Raw genomic sequence first — 17,823 nt, forward strand, 5'->3', positions numbered from 1 at the left:
CTTGCTGCCATTAAAAATGGAACGGTTCTATTCAGTCCAAACTATATTCTAATCCAAATATTGACTGAATTATTGAAAACACAATCTGGACGTGTCTATGTAACCAAATACTCAAAAATAGCTTCTACTTAATGGATGCCTGTATTTTAAAACAGTAGTTATTCATTTGTAAGTAATTGTTTAGCTAAACTAACCTAACCACCATTGACTAGAGCGACTGTCAGAAGGAAATTGTTTTATAGGATTTTCTTAACTAGTCCAGAACAGTTTATGGGACTTTAACCAAAACAAGCTTTTCTCGGTTTCCTTGTTAAATGAGTCACATCTAATGACGCCCTCCAACTCCATGGTCTTTTTTTGTTGGAAGACTTCAAGGTTTGCTTTTTTACTGACTGTTTAAAGAACACGTCTGCTGTTTGTACGTGGATAATTAATTTGTGTTTAAATACAGCTGGTAATAAAAGTGTTTATTGTGTTCTTCTTGGTAAACAAGATAAAACTTTACAACATTTTTTTTTAGAGAAACAGCAGCACAGCCACCATTCAGACATAAACTCAGGACTTTTTAAGTGCTTTTTGGTGGAGGAGTAATAGTATATTGCATTTGTTGTCCAACTTTGAACTTTACCTCACTCACCCTCTTAAGTCATCGTATCAACTTGGAAAGTTGAAGGTTTCCAATAATACCCAACCTAAAAACGCAATATGACTGCTGCAGGTACAAAACATAATGTTAGGTAGCTCCTGCAATGACATATTAATTTATTCTTTAAATTACTTTTATGTTCTAATACATTAAATGCTTAGAATGATTATTTTGAACTTTTGCCAGCTAGCTGGTAAACTGCAGTCCAGGGTTTGGAGACAGAAAACATTTTAAATACTCTTGATATGTAAACCTCCATATTAAATCATTTTGAACTTTCTAAAATAATAAATTTGATTCAACAAGATTTCTAGAAGATGCTAATCTATAAATGTTTTTGTATCTTACGTTATTACTGCTCAGAAATGCTGCAAATATTAGCGTTGACAGAGTTCAGGGAAGCTTTGCTTTTTATCTCCTTCATTCATTTGACTTAAAGTGACTAGTTTACCTCCAATATCCCTGAACTTTCATCCAAGTGCAAACAGGGAGAAAACAGCCTCCATGTTTGGATGCAGGTGTCTGATCCAGCTTTGGTGTCAGTTTTTTTTAAACCTCACCCTCTCCATGAGACTGTTTTTAATCTTCCAACATCTGTCTGGTTCCTGAAAACTAACATCTAAAGTATCTTGACTAACACAGATCCGTGGTTCTGCTCTCATTTTGTCCAAAAACCTTCTAATGCCTTTCAAATATTGGTGTGTTTTGTATTGTTTTTGAAGCTGAGGGACATTTATCCACCTTGTTTCCATTCCATTGCTCTATTTAGACTTCATCACTCCTATGTGAAGACTATAGTATAATCCTGTTGCAGAACATTTTGGCAAACTTGGAGAGGAAAGCTCTAATCCCTTACATAAATATATGAAATAATAAAATATCCAGGAATGTGCTTACTACATGTTTTATATTTAAAATATTCAACCAGTTCCTGCACCATTTTTGACATGTGATCCACTTCAAATGCACCCGAAAATATTCTTCTCGTTAAGTACTTTCCTTAGTTATTTCAGTCCTTCCTTTTCCTTGCAACATGTCTTTCCAGTGGCTTTGTTACAGCCGTGTTTGGGTTTCTGCGCATATTTGTTTTGTCTGAACTGGAGTTTATCTTTGCCTCTCTCACACACACACAAAGCAAAGGCGAGTTGAATCATGTGGAGGATGTAGTAAGGATCAGGGCTTATTTGAGCCTAGTCTTTGTGAGAGAAAGGACCTTTTCAGTGCCAGGTGTTTTTAATGTTTCAGTGTTTTCCACTAAGCAGGTGATCCCTCTTGCATAACAGCGTCTAAATGATAAAAAGAAGGTTCTCAAGCTGTCAGTCCACAGAAAGAAAATCCAGTGGAGGTGTTCCTGGAGGATTTAAATCAATGTAATCCTCAAAGATTTAAGCATTTATATTCTAAAGCTTAATAAAGAAATCAAGGTGCTTTTGCTCTGTTTTCCACAATTCTATGTTGCCTAAGCAGCGAATTGTGGTGAATTGTGTTTTGAACGACCAGCAACAATAACTTGAGGTCGTTATGTCCTATTGGACTTTAGAGGGATTCTGACCCACCACTCTTCACAGTGAATTTTCTTTGTTTTTTGCAGACATTTGCTGCACAGCAACAAATCCAAAATGTTTCTGGCACAAGTTCACCGACTCCTCAGGTGCACAGAGAGTCAGTAATCTGGTACGGTAAAGGCTCCAGTAAACTAGACCAACTTGTTTTGGCTTGTTAACTTCATCCTGGTCATAAATATGATGAAGGCAACAAGCCAAAATGCAGTTGTTTCTTAGCACTTCAAGTCTTTCTGGATTCTTCATCTTCCAACTGCAACATTTTATGAATCAGGCTGACAACTGGACCATTAAAACTGAATGTTTTTTCAGCTGTTTTAGCATTTTAGCAAATTTTAGCTTATCCACCAATATTTGCACACTGAATGGAGTAATTTAATGTTAGTCAACATGCTAGTGATAGCCCTTACTCTACTGGTAGTGCTTACATGCTAGTTGCTCTATAAGCCAGTGACAACCCTTATGCTAATGTTGGAATTAAGCTAAAAAAAAAAAAAAGCATTTTAGCAATTTTTGGATATACTGGCTACATTTAGCATACTAAATGTAAGTCCACATGTTAGTAAAATGCTAAGTTAGCCTTAGCATTTAGCTGAATACTAATGCTTGCATACTGAGTTTAGACATTCGCTGGTAATCAGTGATCCACATGCGAGTGACAGCATTTACGCTAACCATAACATTTTAGCTCATTTTCAGCATTAGAATCCATAACTTGGATCCGACCAACACACACATTTTGGCCACCATTTTTAACATTTCCTCAGAAATGTTCTAGTTTTAAATTTGCTACTGTGTTTGGGATCATGGATGAAACAGTCTGGGCCAAATGGGTCGTTGAACCGACGACTGCTCATCTACACAGAGAAGTTCATAGTAGACTCAAGAATCTGCAAGGTTCCCAGGTCCTGTGGCTGCAAAACAAATTTAACCCACAGTAACATTCCTCCGCCCCCGTGACGAGGTCTTTCTGCTGATGTGCTGCTTCAGATTTTCTCCAAACATTGTACTTATGGTCAAACATCCACACATTGCCTCATCTATCCCAGCAACCTGTGGTTCAGTCAGATGAAACTCCTAAATCATGCTGTCATGTTATTTTTAAAGAGTAGAGCCGTTCTCCGTCACCCTTTCATACAAGCCATACTTATTCTTTACTGATCCAGTTGTCACAGACCTTAACACAAGACTCTTCACATGTGTGCGAAGAGTCTTTTTTTCTCAACACTGCAAAGTCTGAATTTGCTGAAATTTCCACTTTTGGAAGGCCTGGTGGCAGTCTTCAACGATTTTCACTTGTAAATAATCTTTTCTTTGTGAAATTATGGAATTCAGATGGAATGAGAAATAGCAGCAGTTGTTTATGTGAAATCATTGCTGATTTCTTTCCACCCTGCTGTTGTTCACACATCAGAACACAAAGCCACCCAAACTTGTTGACACTTGCTGATGAATATTTAATGTTTTATTTGCCTCAAGTCTGTGTTAGAAGAAAGGATGCTATGATTTTTTCCCATGAGGTTTTTGTTTTTTTGGTGGTCTGGTTTCCGTGGTGAGTCAAAGCTAGATCATTTACCTTTTATATACTAATTGTTACCATAAAAACACTTTATTTTCCCCTGGTTATAGTTTGAAATTTAAGTGTTCTTGTTTTGGTTTTGCTAAACTTTCTGCTATTGTGCATCTCACTAAAAATGCAAAAAAAAAAAAAAAGACTCACACTTGCAGGTTTTATGATCGTTTCAGGTGGAGTTATCATTACACATGGATCATGTCCACATCTCGCAATCATTTGTGCTGCAAAACTATGCATTAAAACTTCCAGAGTGGCTATGTTTATGCAGGCTGAGTGAAAACAGCTTTCACTCAGAATTTACTGACACTTTAAACTCAAACTATTGATGTTTGTGTACAGTAAGTCTGTCACCATTCAGTTTGGAGCCGTTTTCTGTACACATTAACAAAACCCAGACTACAAATGGATGCGCTTTCAGTTCATTATCGTTGTCCGTTACTGTGGAATTGATTTTTTTCCCAGAAACATAAACACAAGTACTGAGTCAGACAGACATTGTTGTGTCTAGCCAGGTGTGTGTGTGTGTGGCTAAAGACTGGCTGAGCTGGTTTTAGTGTGGCAGCTAAACACTGTTTGGAGAGCGAACACATGTCTGGCTTATGCGCTGACACAAACACTCCCTCACATCCCCCTTCTTTTGTAAGCTTGATCTCACACTAATTGTGCTTCAGAACGGCGTTTTCCTTCCCAAAGAGATAAACACAAACCAGGCACATGTAGTGTTGGAAAATGACGCATTTATCCTTGAACAATTTTGGCAAAAACCTCACTGAGCTCCCTGAGCAGGGAGTGGAAACTTCTCTCTGCTTCAGTTTTAGAAATGGGTTACTTGTGTAATCCTAAAATACATCTTTCACAGTTTATATCTATAGATTTGTACATCTATAGATTTTTATTAAAGGTTTCAAGATGCTAAGAGAGGCTTAAGATATGTTGCATTTGTCAGAAACTGAAAATCATTGTTACTGTATCCTAGTAAGAACTTTATGCTGTGAGATTGTAATAGTACAACCTTGGACAAACATATCACACTTTTCTTGTGCTTAGAACTTTTATGTTTAGAAAACATTACAAATGTTTCACAATAAGTACAGAAAAGTAAAGCTGAAATTATATAACACATTGATAATTACTGTTTAGTGGTGTTATTTGCAACTGGCAAGTATAGAATACTATATAGTATATATTTATTTTCCTATTTTGCTCTCTGTAGAGTAATAACAATATAACAAGCTGATATTAGTTGATTAGTTAGACTATCTGCTTGTGTTGTTTACTCTCCAGTCTTGTTTACGTGTGTTTAATAGGAAGCAGTCTTTTGTTCTTTCAAATAAAATTTTAACATAAATAACTGCATCAGAAACTAGAATTAATTTTCTTCATAAGTCACAATTAGCATCATAAATTTAGAATGGAACAAACTCAAAGTACTCAACAATATATGCATTTAAATTTTTCACTTAAGGCTGTTTTCTATGAGGCTGCAAACGGTGACATGACATGATGTGATTGTGTGCGTATGTGTGCACACACACCCTCAGCACACTGTTAATGATTATTATGTCGAGTGTCACAATGGATCAGAGCCATTACAGACACACACAAATACACACAGCTCTTTTACACATGACCTGCCCTGCAACTTCTCTCTCTTTTACATTTAAATCAAGTGTGTGTGCTAATTTTAGCCAGAAGAAGCTAGACTGCTCTTGTCGTCTCGCACCCCCTCTCTCATGTACACACACACCCGCGCACACACACACACACACACACACCCACACACACACACACACACACACACACACACACACACGCACGCACACACACACACACACACACACACACACACAGAGCCAGACACGCGGCTCATAATGAGGTTTGATTTTCATACGTTTCAGACAGACTGCTTGACGGGCCAACTAGCACTGTGTGTTGGCCTCAAAGTGTGTGTGTGTGTGTGGTAGGGCGTGTGTGTGTGTGAGTGTCAGCTGGTGTAATTGAAAATGGTCTCAGACTTCCTCAGCCTCTCCTTACACACACATTTAAATTATTGTTTCATTGAGAGATTTATTGTTTTGTGCATGAACCAGACTAAAGCATGCAATATGCTAAGATAACACACTAAGAGCATTAAGTAAGCCAAAACTATGCAACAATATAAACATTTTGCACTTAAGATGGAAAAAACGTCCTTGTCTGCAAATATTTTCTACCCAGCAGTCCTGAAGTAGCATCGTTTTAGCCTCACTTGGTTTGAATTCTGTAAAAGAAAGAAAAATCTTGTGTACAGTACATTTTGCAATCCAATTATTAATTACTTGATCGACAGATCAGCCCTAAATAATTAAATGTCCCCTAAAGCATTGCTACGTTATTGCATTTTAGGTGATAAAGTTCTACTGAATTTTTTGTTTGCATTTTTCATGTATTTCAAATATTGTATAAAATAAGCTTAAAAAGTATGAAAAATATACACAATGTGCCACTTTGTTTTCCCTCTGATTACTTGAATAATTGTCAGAATAATCGATGGAATAATAGATTACTGAAACAATCGTTAGCTGCAGGTTTAGCACAGTTACAGCTGAAAATGTAACTGCATAAAATGTGAACCGTTTGCGTGTGTGAAAACCTCCGCAGATGCAGACCATGATGCATGTTTTCTGGTGAACATGGATACTTTACCCCCACGTTGTTTTTAGAAATGGCATTGCCTTTCTTTCTTTCTTGCACAGGAAGCAGGACATGAGACTGAATGTGTGTCTGGAAGTTGTTCAGTTTCTGCCAGGATCAGCTAAGAATAAACATGCTGTGAGACTTGATTTCAAATGTTGATATATCTACATTTATACACAACATCAAGAAGTTTTGTACATGTTAGAGGAATGATGACAATGAAGCACCAACTGTTACCAAAGTGTGTCAGTCAGGGTGAAGAAGTGACCCAGATGTGGGTTAAAAGCAGATCGACCAGACCTGCAACCCGTTTGGCATTTTGTCTTATCAGTTGAGCTTTTTATTAAACATCTGGGAGGAAATAGCTGACGGTCTAAGGTGAAATATTTGCTTTGGACTGAGTTTTGCAGGTGGTATTAATGTCTGCGCAGCCAGGAGGGAGGTGAGGTTACAAAAAGGAGTGGAACAAAATTCCTGTCTAGTGATGTTAGAAGGCGATAAGAGTTGTACAGGAGAAACTTACAGAGTTATTACTTCTCAGATTCACCAGCTGTTGAACCAAGAGGTCCATTTCTGATTTTGTTTCTTCCTTTCTTTCGTCTGCTGAGGTATTTCCTGCAGCTAAAGACAGTTTTTAAAGATTGTTTTTTTAATTATTGCCTTTTCTCCACCATCATGGTATATTAGCTCATAAAGAAAGATTGTATTCATACATTGTGTGTGTTTGTTAAACCCTGTTTTGTATATGTGCTATTTTTTTAGGGTGTTTTCACAATTGCAACATTAGTTACATTTTCAGTTGTTTTCACACTGCACTATGTCAAATAAACCAAAACCTTTGAAAAACCTGTCCCCCTCCTCGCCTGTGGGGGGCGCTGCCCCCAAAAATTACTGAAGAAAACGATACGAAAACCTCTGAAATAGACATGAGCGCAACTTCCTTCCTCCTAAAATGTAAACAAAAACGGAGTAGCATCAAATTTGTCTTTTGTCTTTGGTAAAAGACCATGGGGCAGTTTTACTGCTAGCATTAGACTAGGTGGCATTTACCCAGAATGCCCTGCACTGTAGTCCACTTCCTGATTTTGGAGCGGTCTCCGGTTTGCTTTCATCCACATTGGGATCACCCCAGAGTTTGATTCACACCTCCTCAAACAAACAGTTTAATTAAACTGAACAGGAATGGTGTGAACATCGGAAGAAAGAGGCTGAAAAGTTTCATCAGACATCCAATATAGCTGCTCCCAACGTTTTCTCGCTGGTTGATGAAGGTGCAACACTTCGACTGATGGTTTCAAACGTTTTATTAAATGAATTTTTTGCCGCATAAACGTCCAAGACCACCGTGAACACTGTAATAAAATACACGGTGACTAATATACATCAATAAAACCGTCATGTTCCCTTATATGAATTATTCAAATGAAACTTATTACATATATACAAACACAAGAATATTCCACTCAATTGTCCATACCGTATGCCCCTCCAACCAGAAGGTTAGGAGTTGCTAGAAGTCCATTTCTTCCTTATTTCAGTTCTTTGTCTTTCCTATTGCCGCTTGCGCACACCAACTGAGTATGAAACGAAACTTAAAGTCCTCTATCGAAAGCATCACGTGACCAAGTGACGACCTAATTACTGAGGTGGTCAGATGACACCACCAATCAAACGGTACCCCCCAAAATATGCACAAAAAATGCCCATGTGACTACGTTCGTTACATCCAACATGAGTGCTTGTTGGCCTTTACCATCACGTTGTGTGATTAACTAAACATCTGAAAGGACGCTGTACTCCAAAGGTGAAGGGGTCAGATGTCGCGGCACCCTGAGAAGTCAGCACTACGCTCTGCTCTGTCAGGATATGTAGCTCACTCGGAGCCGGTGACCTACTCTCTGCTGCAGTCAGCCTGGCTCCAGGTCCAGATGGGACTCACAGTTTAACATGGGAGTTCCCTGGATTAGCGCTCTAAAATTAGACTAATGCTGCCCTGTCCTCTCCTCCTGCCGCTTCGCTCCACTTTCTGCCACTCGGTCATTTCTCTTTTCTCCTCTTCTTTATTCTATCACTTCTGTCTTAGTCCGTCTTCTCTGATTGGTCCTATAAAAATATATATATTTTTTACTCAGACACACTATAATAATTTCAACACTGCAAAACCACAAAATTTTACCAAGTATTTTTGGTCTAGTTTCTAGTGCAAATTTCTTCATACACTTGAAATAAGACAAAACTAAATTAGGAGATATAGTAGCTTGTTGTAAGTAATATTGATAGAAAAGTACTAGTTCCACTGGCATGTTGTTCCACTTTTAACAAGTCATTTTCCCATGTTATAAGTGAAATAATCTGCCAGTGGAACTAGTACTTTTCATTAATATTTAAGAATTACTGACTTGAACAAGCTAGTATATCTTGTTGAAAAGTTACTTGTAATTTAGATTTGTCTTATTTTAAGTGTAATCAAATATTTCTACTAAACTAAAAAAAAATACTTGGTAAGATTTTATGTTTTTGCAGTGTGTAACTTTAGAAAAATACATTGGAGATGGCTCAACATTTAAGCTTGTTGAGGTAAAAAAATAAATAAAATCAGTTGCAGTACTTTCATTTTCTAAATGCAGTTATGAATGTTTTGTTTACAGTACAGACATTTTGTGCCTCTTTTTGAAACCTTAGGTTATGATATTATATTAATAGGCATTCCTTTTCACAATATTACTGACCTGTTACTGGTTAATTACTGGAGCCAGGAGAAGATCCTCTTATTTTTTGTTTTGATAAAGTGGCAACAACAATGAAAAAAACATAATTTGTTATCAGAAGACAGCTGAGGTTTTGTATCAGTACTGATTATGAGTCCATTTCTTCTCAGGAACAAATTAAATTATATCAAAACCAGACATGTTGGAAATGAGTGTTTCCTTTATCAGAATGGTGAAAGATTAAAAAGTGGAAAGATGGGAAAGGATGACACCCCCTCCCCAAAAAAAAAAAGTCTTGCACACAAACATGCACACACCCACAGTCCTTCCTCTTCATTTTCCCACTATTGAAACCTCCACTGAGAGTTTTGTCGACAAAAATTCCCACACTTGTTGGCTGTCGAGACCCTGACTTAGAAGTCAATGGTGTGTGTTGTGTGTGTGTGCCGGGGTGTGTTTGTTGCTCGTCCGTCTACCCCCTGCAGCCTTTCTCATGGAAATTGGTAAGCAAATTGTGTGGACCTATGACCTAAAAGTTCTCACAAACTCACAAACATACTTGCATAGACCCACACTCTCTCTCTCTTACACACACACGCGCACACACACACAGCGGTGTGAGTTATTTCTGACTTCCCAGACTGTCGAGTCATCCAAGGACCAAGTGAAGGAGAAGGACTTGGCAAGTTTCTTCCCTGTTCTATCATTTTTTCTGTTTATCTTCTGTTAATCTCTCCTCTTCTCTATTTACCTCTTAGTTTACCTTCCTTTGCTCTTGTATTTTCTATTTTCTCTACTTGTCCTTCCACCTTTGCTTGCTTTTCACTCCTCTTCATCCATTTCTCCTCTTTATTTCTCCTCCTGCTTCGTTTTTCGGCCTGCCTGCGACCTTTTGCTGACTGCAGGAGGAGGCAGAGGAGGAGGAGGAGGAGATGGAGGCAGATAGACGGAGGGCAGGCAACGGATGACAAATGAGCTAATTGCTTTAGATTAACCATGCAGTGTCTGCCTGCCTGCCAGGCTTACAGCCTCCTCCTGTCTAGACAACACCGCAGAGGGAGGGAAAGGATCAGCAGGCGATCTCATGCAACATGACAAGAAATGAAAATCTGCTCGCAACTTTTTGTAGTTTCGTTCTCCTGAGCTGCCCCAAAATCAACTTAAAAAAACTTGAAGTGAAGTGCGGAGAAACAGTCAGTTGAGGACAGTAATCCACTCTCTACATGAGCATCTGCTCTTAGTCTTGGGATTCAAGATCACAAGACTAAACAGAGATTATGTTAGCTAATCATTTCTATTCTTGACAAGGAAACTGCAAAGCATTTTCAGGATTTTTTTATGTAACAGTATCACCAACACCTCTTTGAAACAGAAAAAATATTTTTTTGCAGTGAAGATGCTTCTAAAATGCTGCAGTTCAGCAGATTTAGATTCACCAACTGAGAAAAACAAAGCAGGTGGAAAATGTGTTAAATGTCATTTTGTGAGTCTGAAATTTAATTTTATTCAGAGGACAAAATAATTTATAAGATGTGTACATGCAAAAAATGCAAATAAAATGCTTAGCAAAGTTAAGTCCTTTCAGATAACATCAATCATTTCCAAAGTATCTGTTCTTTTGGAAAACAGCTGAAAAAACCAGCATGTACTTTCTATACAAGAACAAGCAGTGAAATGGACCAGACAGTGCAACAAGTAAGAAAATCTCTGCTAGTAGCTTTTATTCCGCCATTGTTCTGTTTGTTTCCTCACACATCCAGAGAAGGAGCTGAGAAATCATGTTTCCCGACAGCGCGCGTCCCAAAAGCGAAGAACAATATTGCTGCGTTTCTAGCCAAGTCTTCACCCTAAGGATGTTTTTTTTTTTTTTTTTTAATCAGCGCGACGGCACAACACATTTGCTCTAAAAATACATCTGCGATTGAGAGCAAAAAGGAGAGTGAGAGTAGTTTAAATCTTTTCTGAAAATTGAGCTCGCTGGGATGTGTTTGCATGACCCCAGATTGGCTGGATGCCTTAACTGAACCAAAAGATTATAGAATATTAAGCAACTCATAATGATAGACATGAATGACATGAAAGCAAAGGCATAATAGAAGGAGGTTTGAAGCATGTAACTTTAACTGAATAATTAAAATATATAAAACAATGACAAGCTAAACAATCTAAAATGGGAAATGTTTGGCAACATAAAAACAAACTTGTACCTCTACTGAAGTTGTTACAGCAGTAAAACTCTTCTCTTACTAACGAGGTTATTATTCTGCAGAGAGGGAGTCCTGTTGGTCAGACAGCGAGGTTTTGCAGCAGTGGGAAGGGAAGGTCACGGTTATGGCTCCATAATGTGAGACTGGGCTGCAAATATTTCTGAGCTGCAGTTAAACTTTGGGAGCCTTGTCAGAGTTTAAATCTACCAGGGTTCATTCAGTGTGGTTTTAATAATCCATGTTCAGAGGGCAGAAGGATGGCGATGAGTAACATTTTTAACATTTTCCTTTTATTGGGCTGTCGCATTGAAGTAAAGTTCTTTTTCTGCTTTCACTTTTACTAAATCCCCTCCAAGAAAAAGCTTTTTAGAGTTATTTGCCAACAAATAATCAAGAGTTTTTACCAAAAGACTTTCTACCCACTGCATTAATTTTCAGACACAATCTGTGCAGATGATTTTTATGCGATGCAGCTCTGCTGATCTAAAAAACCCCACAGATTTACAAAATGTAATTATTTTAACAGACCTTAACTCAGAAAGAAGAGAAAGGAATACAAAATAAGCTCTTTCTTTCTCCTTATTTCAGATTTCTAACATGAAGTCTACATTACTGACTTTTAATTGCATTTAGCCTCTTTTCTCATTTGTATCTTTGAGTAGGCTTCCTGCACTCTGCTGCTCAGCCTCCTCTCTTTGTGTCTCTGAGTGCTGTGTTTATTTGCTGTTTATTTGCTGCTTTGTTGTTTTTTCCCCCGTTGCGCTTTCATTCTGATTCGATTAAAAGGAGGATACAGCCGAGCGAAGGAGGAAGCGAGGCAGAGTGAGGGGCGAAGGGAAGACAAACAACAACAAACATAAACAGATTAAAAGCGTTATTTGTCAACAGCGACGCTGCCTGTTAAAGGGAACTGTTGTTGTCGAAGGCAAAGAGGAACAGAGAGACACTTAAACAGAAATCAGTGCCAGTCTCACCATCTGTGTGAAGCCACCCAGACTGGGGGTGTGTGCGTGTGTGTGTGTGTGTGTGTGTGTGTGTGTGTGTGTGTGTGTGTGTGTGTGTGTGTGTGTGTGTGTGTGTGTGTGTGTGTGTGTGTGTGTGTGTGTGTGTGAGTGGGCCTAATGCCTGCGCACAGCTTGTTCTGTCAGCTGGTACCAAACTCCCACAACTTGTTTTTTTCTCCTTTCCTTTCCTTTCCTTTCCTTTCCTTTCCTTTCCTTTCCTTTTCTTTCCTTTCCTTTCCTTTCCTTTCCTTTCCTTTCCTTTCCTTTCCTTTCCTTTCCTGCCTGGGTTTTCTCTGGGTACCCCAGCTTCTTATGACGGAACCAACTCTGTTAGCGTTTGTGTTCAGACTGTCACTTTTACAGCTTCAGTTACAATTTTATATATTAATCTGAGGCTGCGCAGTTGGTAGCACTGTTGCCTTGCAGCAAGAAGGTCCTGGTTCGATTCCCGGCCCGGGGTCTTTCTGCATGGAGTTTGCATGTTCTCCGTGTGCATTTGTGGGTTCTCTCTGGGTACTCCGGCTTCCTCCCACAGTCCAAAAACATGACTGTCAGGTTAATTAGTCTGTATCAATTCTCCTTAGCTGTGTGCATGACCCCGCCTCTCGCCTGAAATGTCTTGCTGGAAATAGGCATCAGCACCCCTCCTGATCCCACTGGCACAAGGGTGTTAGAAAATGGATGGATGGATATTAATCTGCATCCTTCAAATACTTTTTTTGAGTGCAACATTGCGCCTTTTATCTAGTTTTCATTTGTAATTTTCTGTTGCATGAAAAGTGAAGAAAATTATGTTCAAAAACCAAAAGAAGCTTTTTGCAAGTTCTTACTTAAAAATGATCTGGTGAATCACTTGCTTTTACTTCCTATGATAATTTGGATTAAAAAAAGCAACATTTTCTTTTTAAGCCATATTACCCAACCTTACTGGACAACAGTGGAAAGATTTACACTTCTGCTGATTTATTGACAGAGTAACGTCATTGCTGATTCTGATGTGATCATATCTATGTTTGCATTAATAACTTATATTGTGATGGGTTAAACAGACCTGAAGCTAACCCAAACTAGTACATTTTTATTTGGAGTTATAATGTTTGTTTTTCCTAATGATCCCCCCTCCAGCCTCATGGCTCCCTATTTTTGTCCTTCATCATTATTCTGTCCATCCCTCTGACCCATCTGTCCCTACCAGACGCTCCCACCACTCCCTCGCTCTTCTCCTCCCCCCGTCACATCGACCCCTTTTGTTCGCATCTATTGAGCGGCTGTGGGGGAGGCAGGAAGGCTCCAGTCAGCTGTTTCCTCCATACGTGTGTGTGCGTGTGTGTGTATGTGTGTGTGTGTGTTTGTCTGGACAGTGTGGGAATGTGTGTGAGAAAAAGTTGCAGACAAAGCTCAGTCCAGACTCAGAGAGTGCGTGCTCACACTGTGACTCGGAGCGTCTGCAGATCATGTAGCTCCAAGTTTTCCCACAAACTTTTTGTTTTAGTTTATTTTAAAAAAAATTTGTTTTAGTTCGCTTTACTTTCCCCACTGCACCGTTGCCTTAACAACAGACCCTTGGGATCTAATCAGCACGCTGTTTCAGAGAGAACGTCTTGATCTGGGCAGCTTGTTGCATGCAGAGACTATGCAACCATCGTCAGGGAGTCACAGCCATGAAAACTGTGTTCAGATACAGCACTGTGGTGAGTTTTGTGTCAGTTTTTACAGCATTCAGCTCTGATTTCACTTTATTTTCATGTTGTTGTGCTTTTTTCCCCCCAACTCTTGTGAAACTTTTAGTTCATCTCCAGAACCAAACAGGAACTAGAATTATCATTCTCATAAAATAAGGCAGATTTTGCATTGGAAGGTTATTGATTCTACAATATTCTGATACTTACTGATTCTGCAGTGGATTGGAAAAGTCTGGAAATGTCCAACTCAAAGACCAACAACGTTTATTATATTTATAAAGTTCTACCGCTGTTCTGTGATTATTTGTTTGTTATTGTTGTGCTTAATTTGATCAGGATTTATATTATTATTATCAATATTGTTATATTTTAAATCACTTATGCAAAATACTAAATCCCATTTCGTCCAGTTTGAGAATGCAGGTTCCTCTACCTTCTGGAAAGTGAACATTAACTTTTGTTAGTAGGATTTTTTGAGTGATTTATGCAGTTGGACAGCTTTGAAGTTTTGTTTGGTAAAATTAAAACATGTTTAGTGAAGCAGAATGAGAAACGTTAATTTTTTTTAGTAAGTTTCAAGTTTCCATTCACTTAAAAAATCACTCTTTTACAGACAAACCTCAAAGGTTGGATTGATCACAGTCACAGTTACCAGTAATCTTCCTATTATCAGAAAACTGCAATGCTCTTATTTTGAAAAGGTTGGCTTCTCAAACTGTTGGTTAGTTGTGTGTGTTTCTCTCACTTCCTGTTGGTGGAAGTTATTTAGGGTCACGTTTTACAGTCATAAAAAATGAAAATGGTTGATTTCATAAAAGTGCAGAAATGCAGTCAGCTGACTTTGTCTTTTGACGCCATGTGACCGTTAATGGGTCCAGACGAACACAGAGCTCTGAGAACTGGTGTGAGCCGTCTGGAAACCAGTCTGCAGTCTGGTCTGTGTGCATGTGTGCGTGTGTGGCTGCAGGTTACTTTATGTTCCTCTCTCTGATTTGGCCCTGACCTCTGCTTGCTCCCTTTGAAGAAAGTGTGTGAAAATTGCTCTGTGTGTGTGTGTGTGTGTGTGTGTGTGTGTGTGTGTGTGTGTGTGTGTGTGTGTGTGTGTGTGTGTGTGTGTGTGTGTGTGTGTGTGTGTGTGTGTGTGTGTGTGTGTGTGTCTGATGGGGGTGGCGTAGGCATGAACAGCGGGGAGTTTGAGCAGACTGTCTCTAAACAAAGCTAGTTCTGTATGTCTGATGTTGTCTGGCTCTGCGTGGGCGTGGGTGTGGGTGTGTGTGTGTGTCTGTGGGTGGGTGTGTGTGTCTGTGGGGGTGTGTGTGCATGTGTAGGGGTGGGTGTGTGTGTATGATTCGCTGACCCTCTTCATGTCTGAAATAAAACACTGACCTTGTTTTGGTAATTATATTTCACAATTTGGATTTATTCCATCTTTAATCTCAAAAGGAAGTGATCATTTTTGCTTCTTAAGTCCAAGAACGTCAAATTTACTTTGTTTTACTTTGAAAACCTGTTATTTTCATAAGATCTATGAAAGCAGCTTTTTCTTTTTCAATGCACAAAAAAACCCAAACCCTAAAATTCAGCTGTGTGTAAATAAGGTTGTTGTGCTTTAATATTGCTATATTTTTATTATTTTTATTTTTTATTCACATGAGCTGATTCTAAAATTTTCTTCCATTTTCCTTTAAGCTTTGAGATCCCTGATCTTTCTGCTGTTAGTCAAGAAGTTTACTGAAATATATTTAACTGCTTTTCTGAAGCTTAATAAAACTTTCTTCTTGGGCTAACATGCTGCTTGTTTCCAACATCTTAGGTTATAAAACAAGTTTTCAACTTTCATTCACGGATATTTTTATGCGTCTGCAAAGACTGTTTCAGTTGTAAAGCTTCTAATGGAGGAAAATAATGTGAAACTGGTTTATTCCCACAAAGCAACTGGGTGGAGTTTGACTCTCAGCCCGAGCTTTGCAGCTTTTGTTAATAATCAGCAGCTTTCAAGTTGACTAAGTCCTGATGACATAACTGGGCATGCTTGTGGCATTTTCTATGCCTGTAGAAAAAGTTTTAATCTGTTTTTAATGCTTTATTGTTTGCAGACCATATGCTGACCTTAGTGTTTGTGCTGTTGCAGCCCAGCTGGAGTTCGTCCAGATCTTGGTGATCGTGGTGTTCATGATGGTCATGGTGGTGGTCATCACCTGTCTGCTCAACCACTACCGCCTGTCTGCGCGCTCCCTGCTCTCCAGGCACTCCCCCGCCCGCAGGAGGCACCTGCCGCTGGCCAATGTAAGAATTTCCTCCTGAAATCTGGCTGGACAAAGACTTGGATAAATGCTTTTATCTTAAACAGAGAAGCAGCTGTTATTAACTATTGAGTATTAAAACAAGCTAACATATTTAAGATTTCAGGCGATTTGTTTACTCTTATTTTTATTTTGATGCACAAACGCAATCAAAAAGTTTGAATATTTTCTCGCTCACAGATTAATAAATGTAGTGTTAGAACATCCATCCATCTAATTTTTGATAGCAACCTTCCTTTTTTTAGCTGACTGGCTGTGTTCAGCGACACGTTGGGGAGGGAATAACAACAAATTCATCTCAAGATAAATTAAAACGAGCTCAATAATTTCCATTTCCAAAAACTGGATGATAAAAGTCTTCAGTCTGGTGCTTTGATCTCAACAAGGCCCTTTTATGAGAGACTTCATAATTAATTTTATTTGTTGTTTCTGTTGTTTTGAATATTTAAATTTTGTTCCGGTTCCAGTGTTAAATGTTCATTAGAATTTAAGGTTTATTGATATTTGAGAATGTTTTTGCATTATTAAACCATGCTTGAAAATCATCTCAAAACAACAATATTATCGTTTATCGGAATAACTTGTGGGACAATTTATCATCCAGGAAAATTTGTTACTGTGACAAAAGATGGGAAGTGCTCCACTTCTTTCTACTCCGTACTATCAGAGTAAACTCTGGGTTTTCTGACACCTCCAGGATTTCAATGAGGAACTTTTGACACTCTGGAATTTTATCATTTTTGAAACTTTTAAAACCTCCATTTACATCGACACCAAAAAGCATTCCAATCTCATAAATATGGATCAGCTGTATGCAGATGTAAAATTTCCACTCTGCTTTCTAAACTGTGGATCACATGTTCAGATATTTCCGCAAGTATTTTGGGAAGTTTCTGAAAAGATTCTGGAAAGACAGTCAAGCTTCACTTACGTTATAATTTCTGAGACATTGCCATAACTTCCTGGACATACCAGCGGTTATTGAAGTGGATTAGGCAATGAGAAGACGGGTCAGACAGAAGAAGAAGGAAGACAGAGTTTCAGGCATGCTGACAGACAGCATGCAATTCCAGTGATTAAGAGCTGCAGGCTAATGCTAGCACACTGACTCATTTTTTCGTTAAGGGAGCCGGCGTCTATTCTGAGGAACACATCCACTGAGATACACCTGAGGCTTCCTCAAACATATGACTTCACTCGTGCTTCCTGAGTCACTGTGTTTGTGGCTCCAGTCGGGAAGTAAGATATAATTAAGGGATGAAGGATAAACGTCACACATAGAGGCTTTGTGAAGAGCTCAGGGGAGTGACAGTGTCCTAGTTAGTTTGGATTAGCATTCAGACACACTGACACACATCCAAGCAGACAAGCAGATCGAAATTCTCTCGAAAGAAAGGAAATTAAAACGGACAGAGAATGTCGGGCAGAGGCTCTGATCTTCCTAAAAACTGCTGAAATG

General features: G+C 38.7%; 1 protein-coding gene across 3 annotated transcripts in view; it reads left to right on the forward strand.

Moving 5' to 3' along the window:
- The window catches only part of LOC102232128 (protein TMEPAI), a 37,827-nt gene that overhangs the window by 12,271 nt on the left and 7,733 nt on the right, over positions 1-17,823 (forward strand). For 2 of the 3 annotated variants that reach the window (XM_023325320.1, XM_023325322.1), the window contains exon 2: positions 16,193-16,347. In XM_023325320.1, coding sequence (XP_023181088.1) covers positions 16,193-16,347 — 155 coding nt within the window. Of the gene's footprint in view, positions 1-13,797; positions 14,071-16,192; positions 16,348-17,823 lie in introns of those variants that run through there. The other variant, XM_023325321.1, reaches the window with a different exon arrangement.

This window comes from Xiphophorus maculatus, chromosome 20 (genome assembly GCF_002775205.1).
Source record: "Xiphophorus maculatus strain JP 163 A chromosome 20, X_maculatus-5.0-male, whole genome shotgun sequence".
NCBI classification, from domain to species: Eukaryota; Metazoa; Chordata; class Actinopteri; order Cyprinodontiformes; family Poeciliidae; genus Xiphophorus; species Xiphophorus maculatus.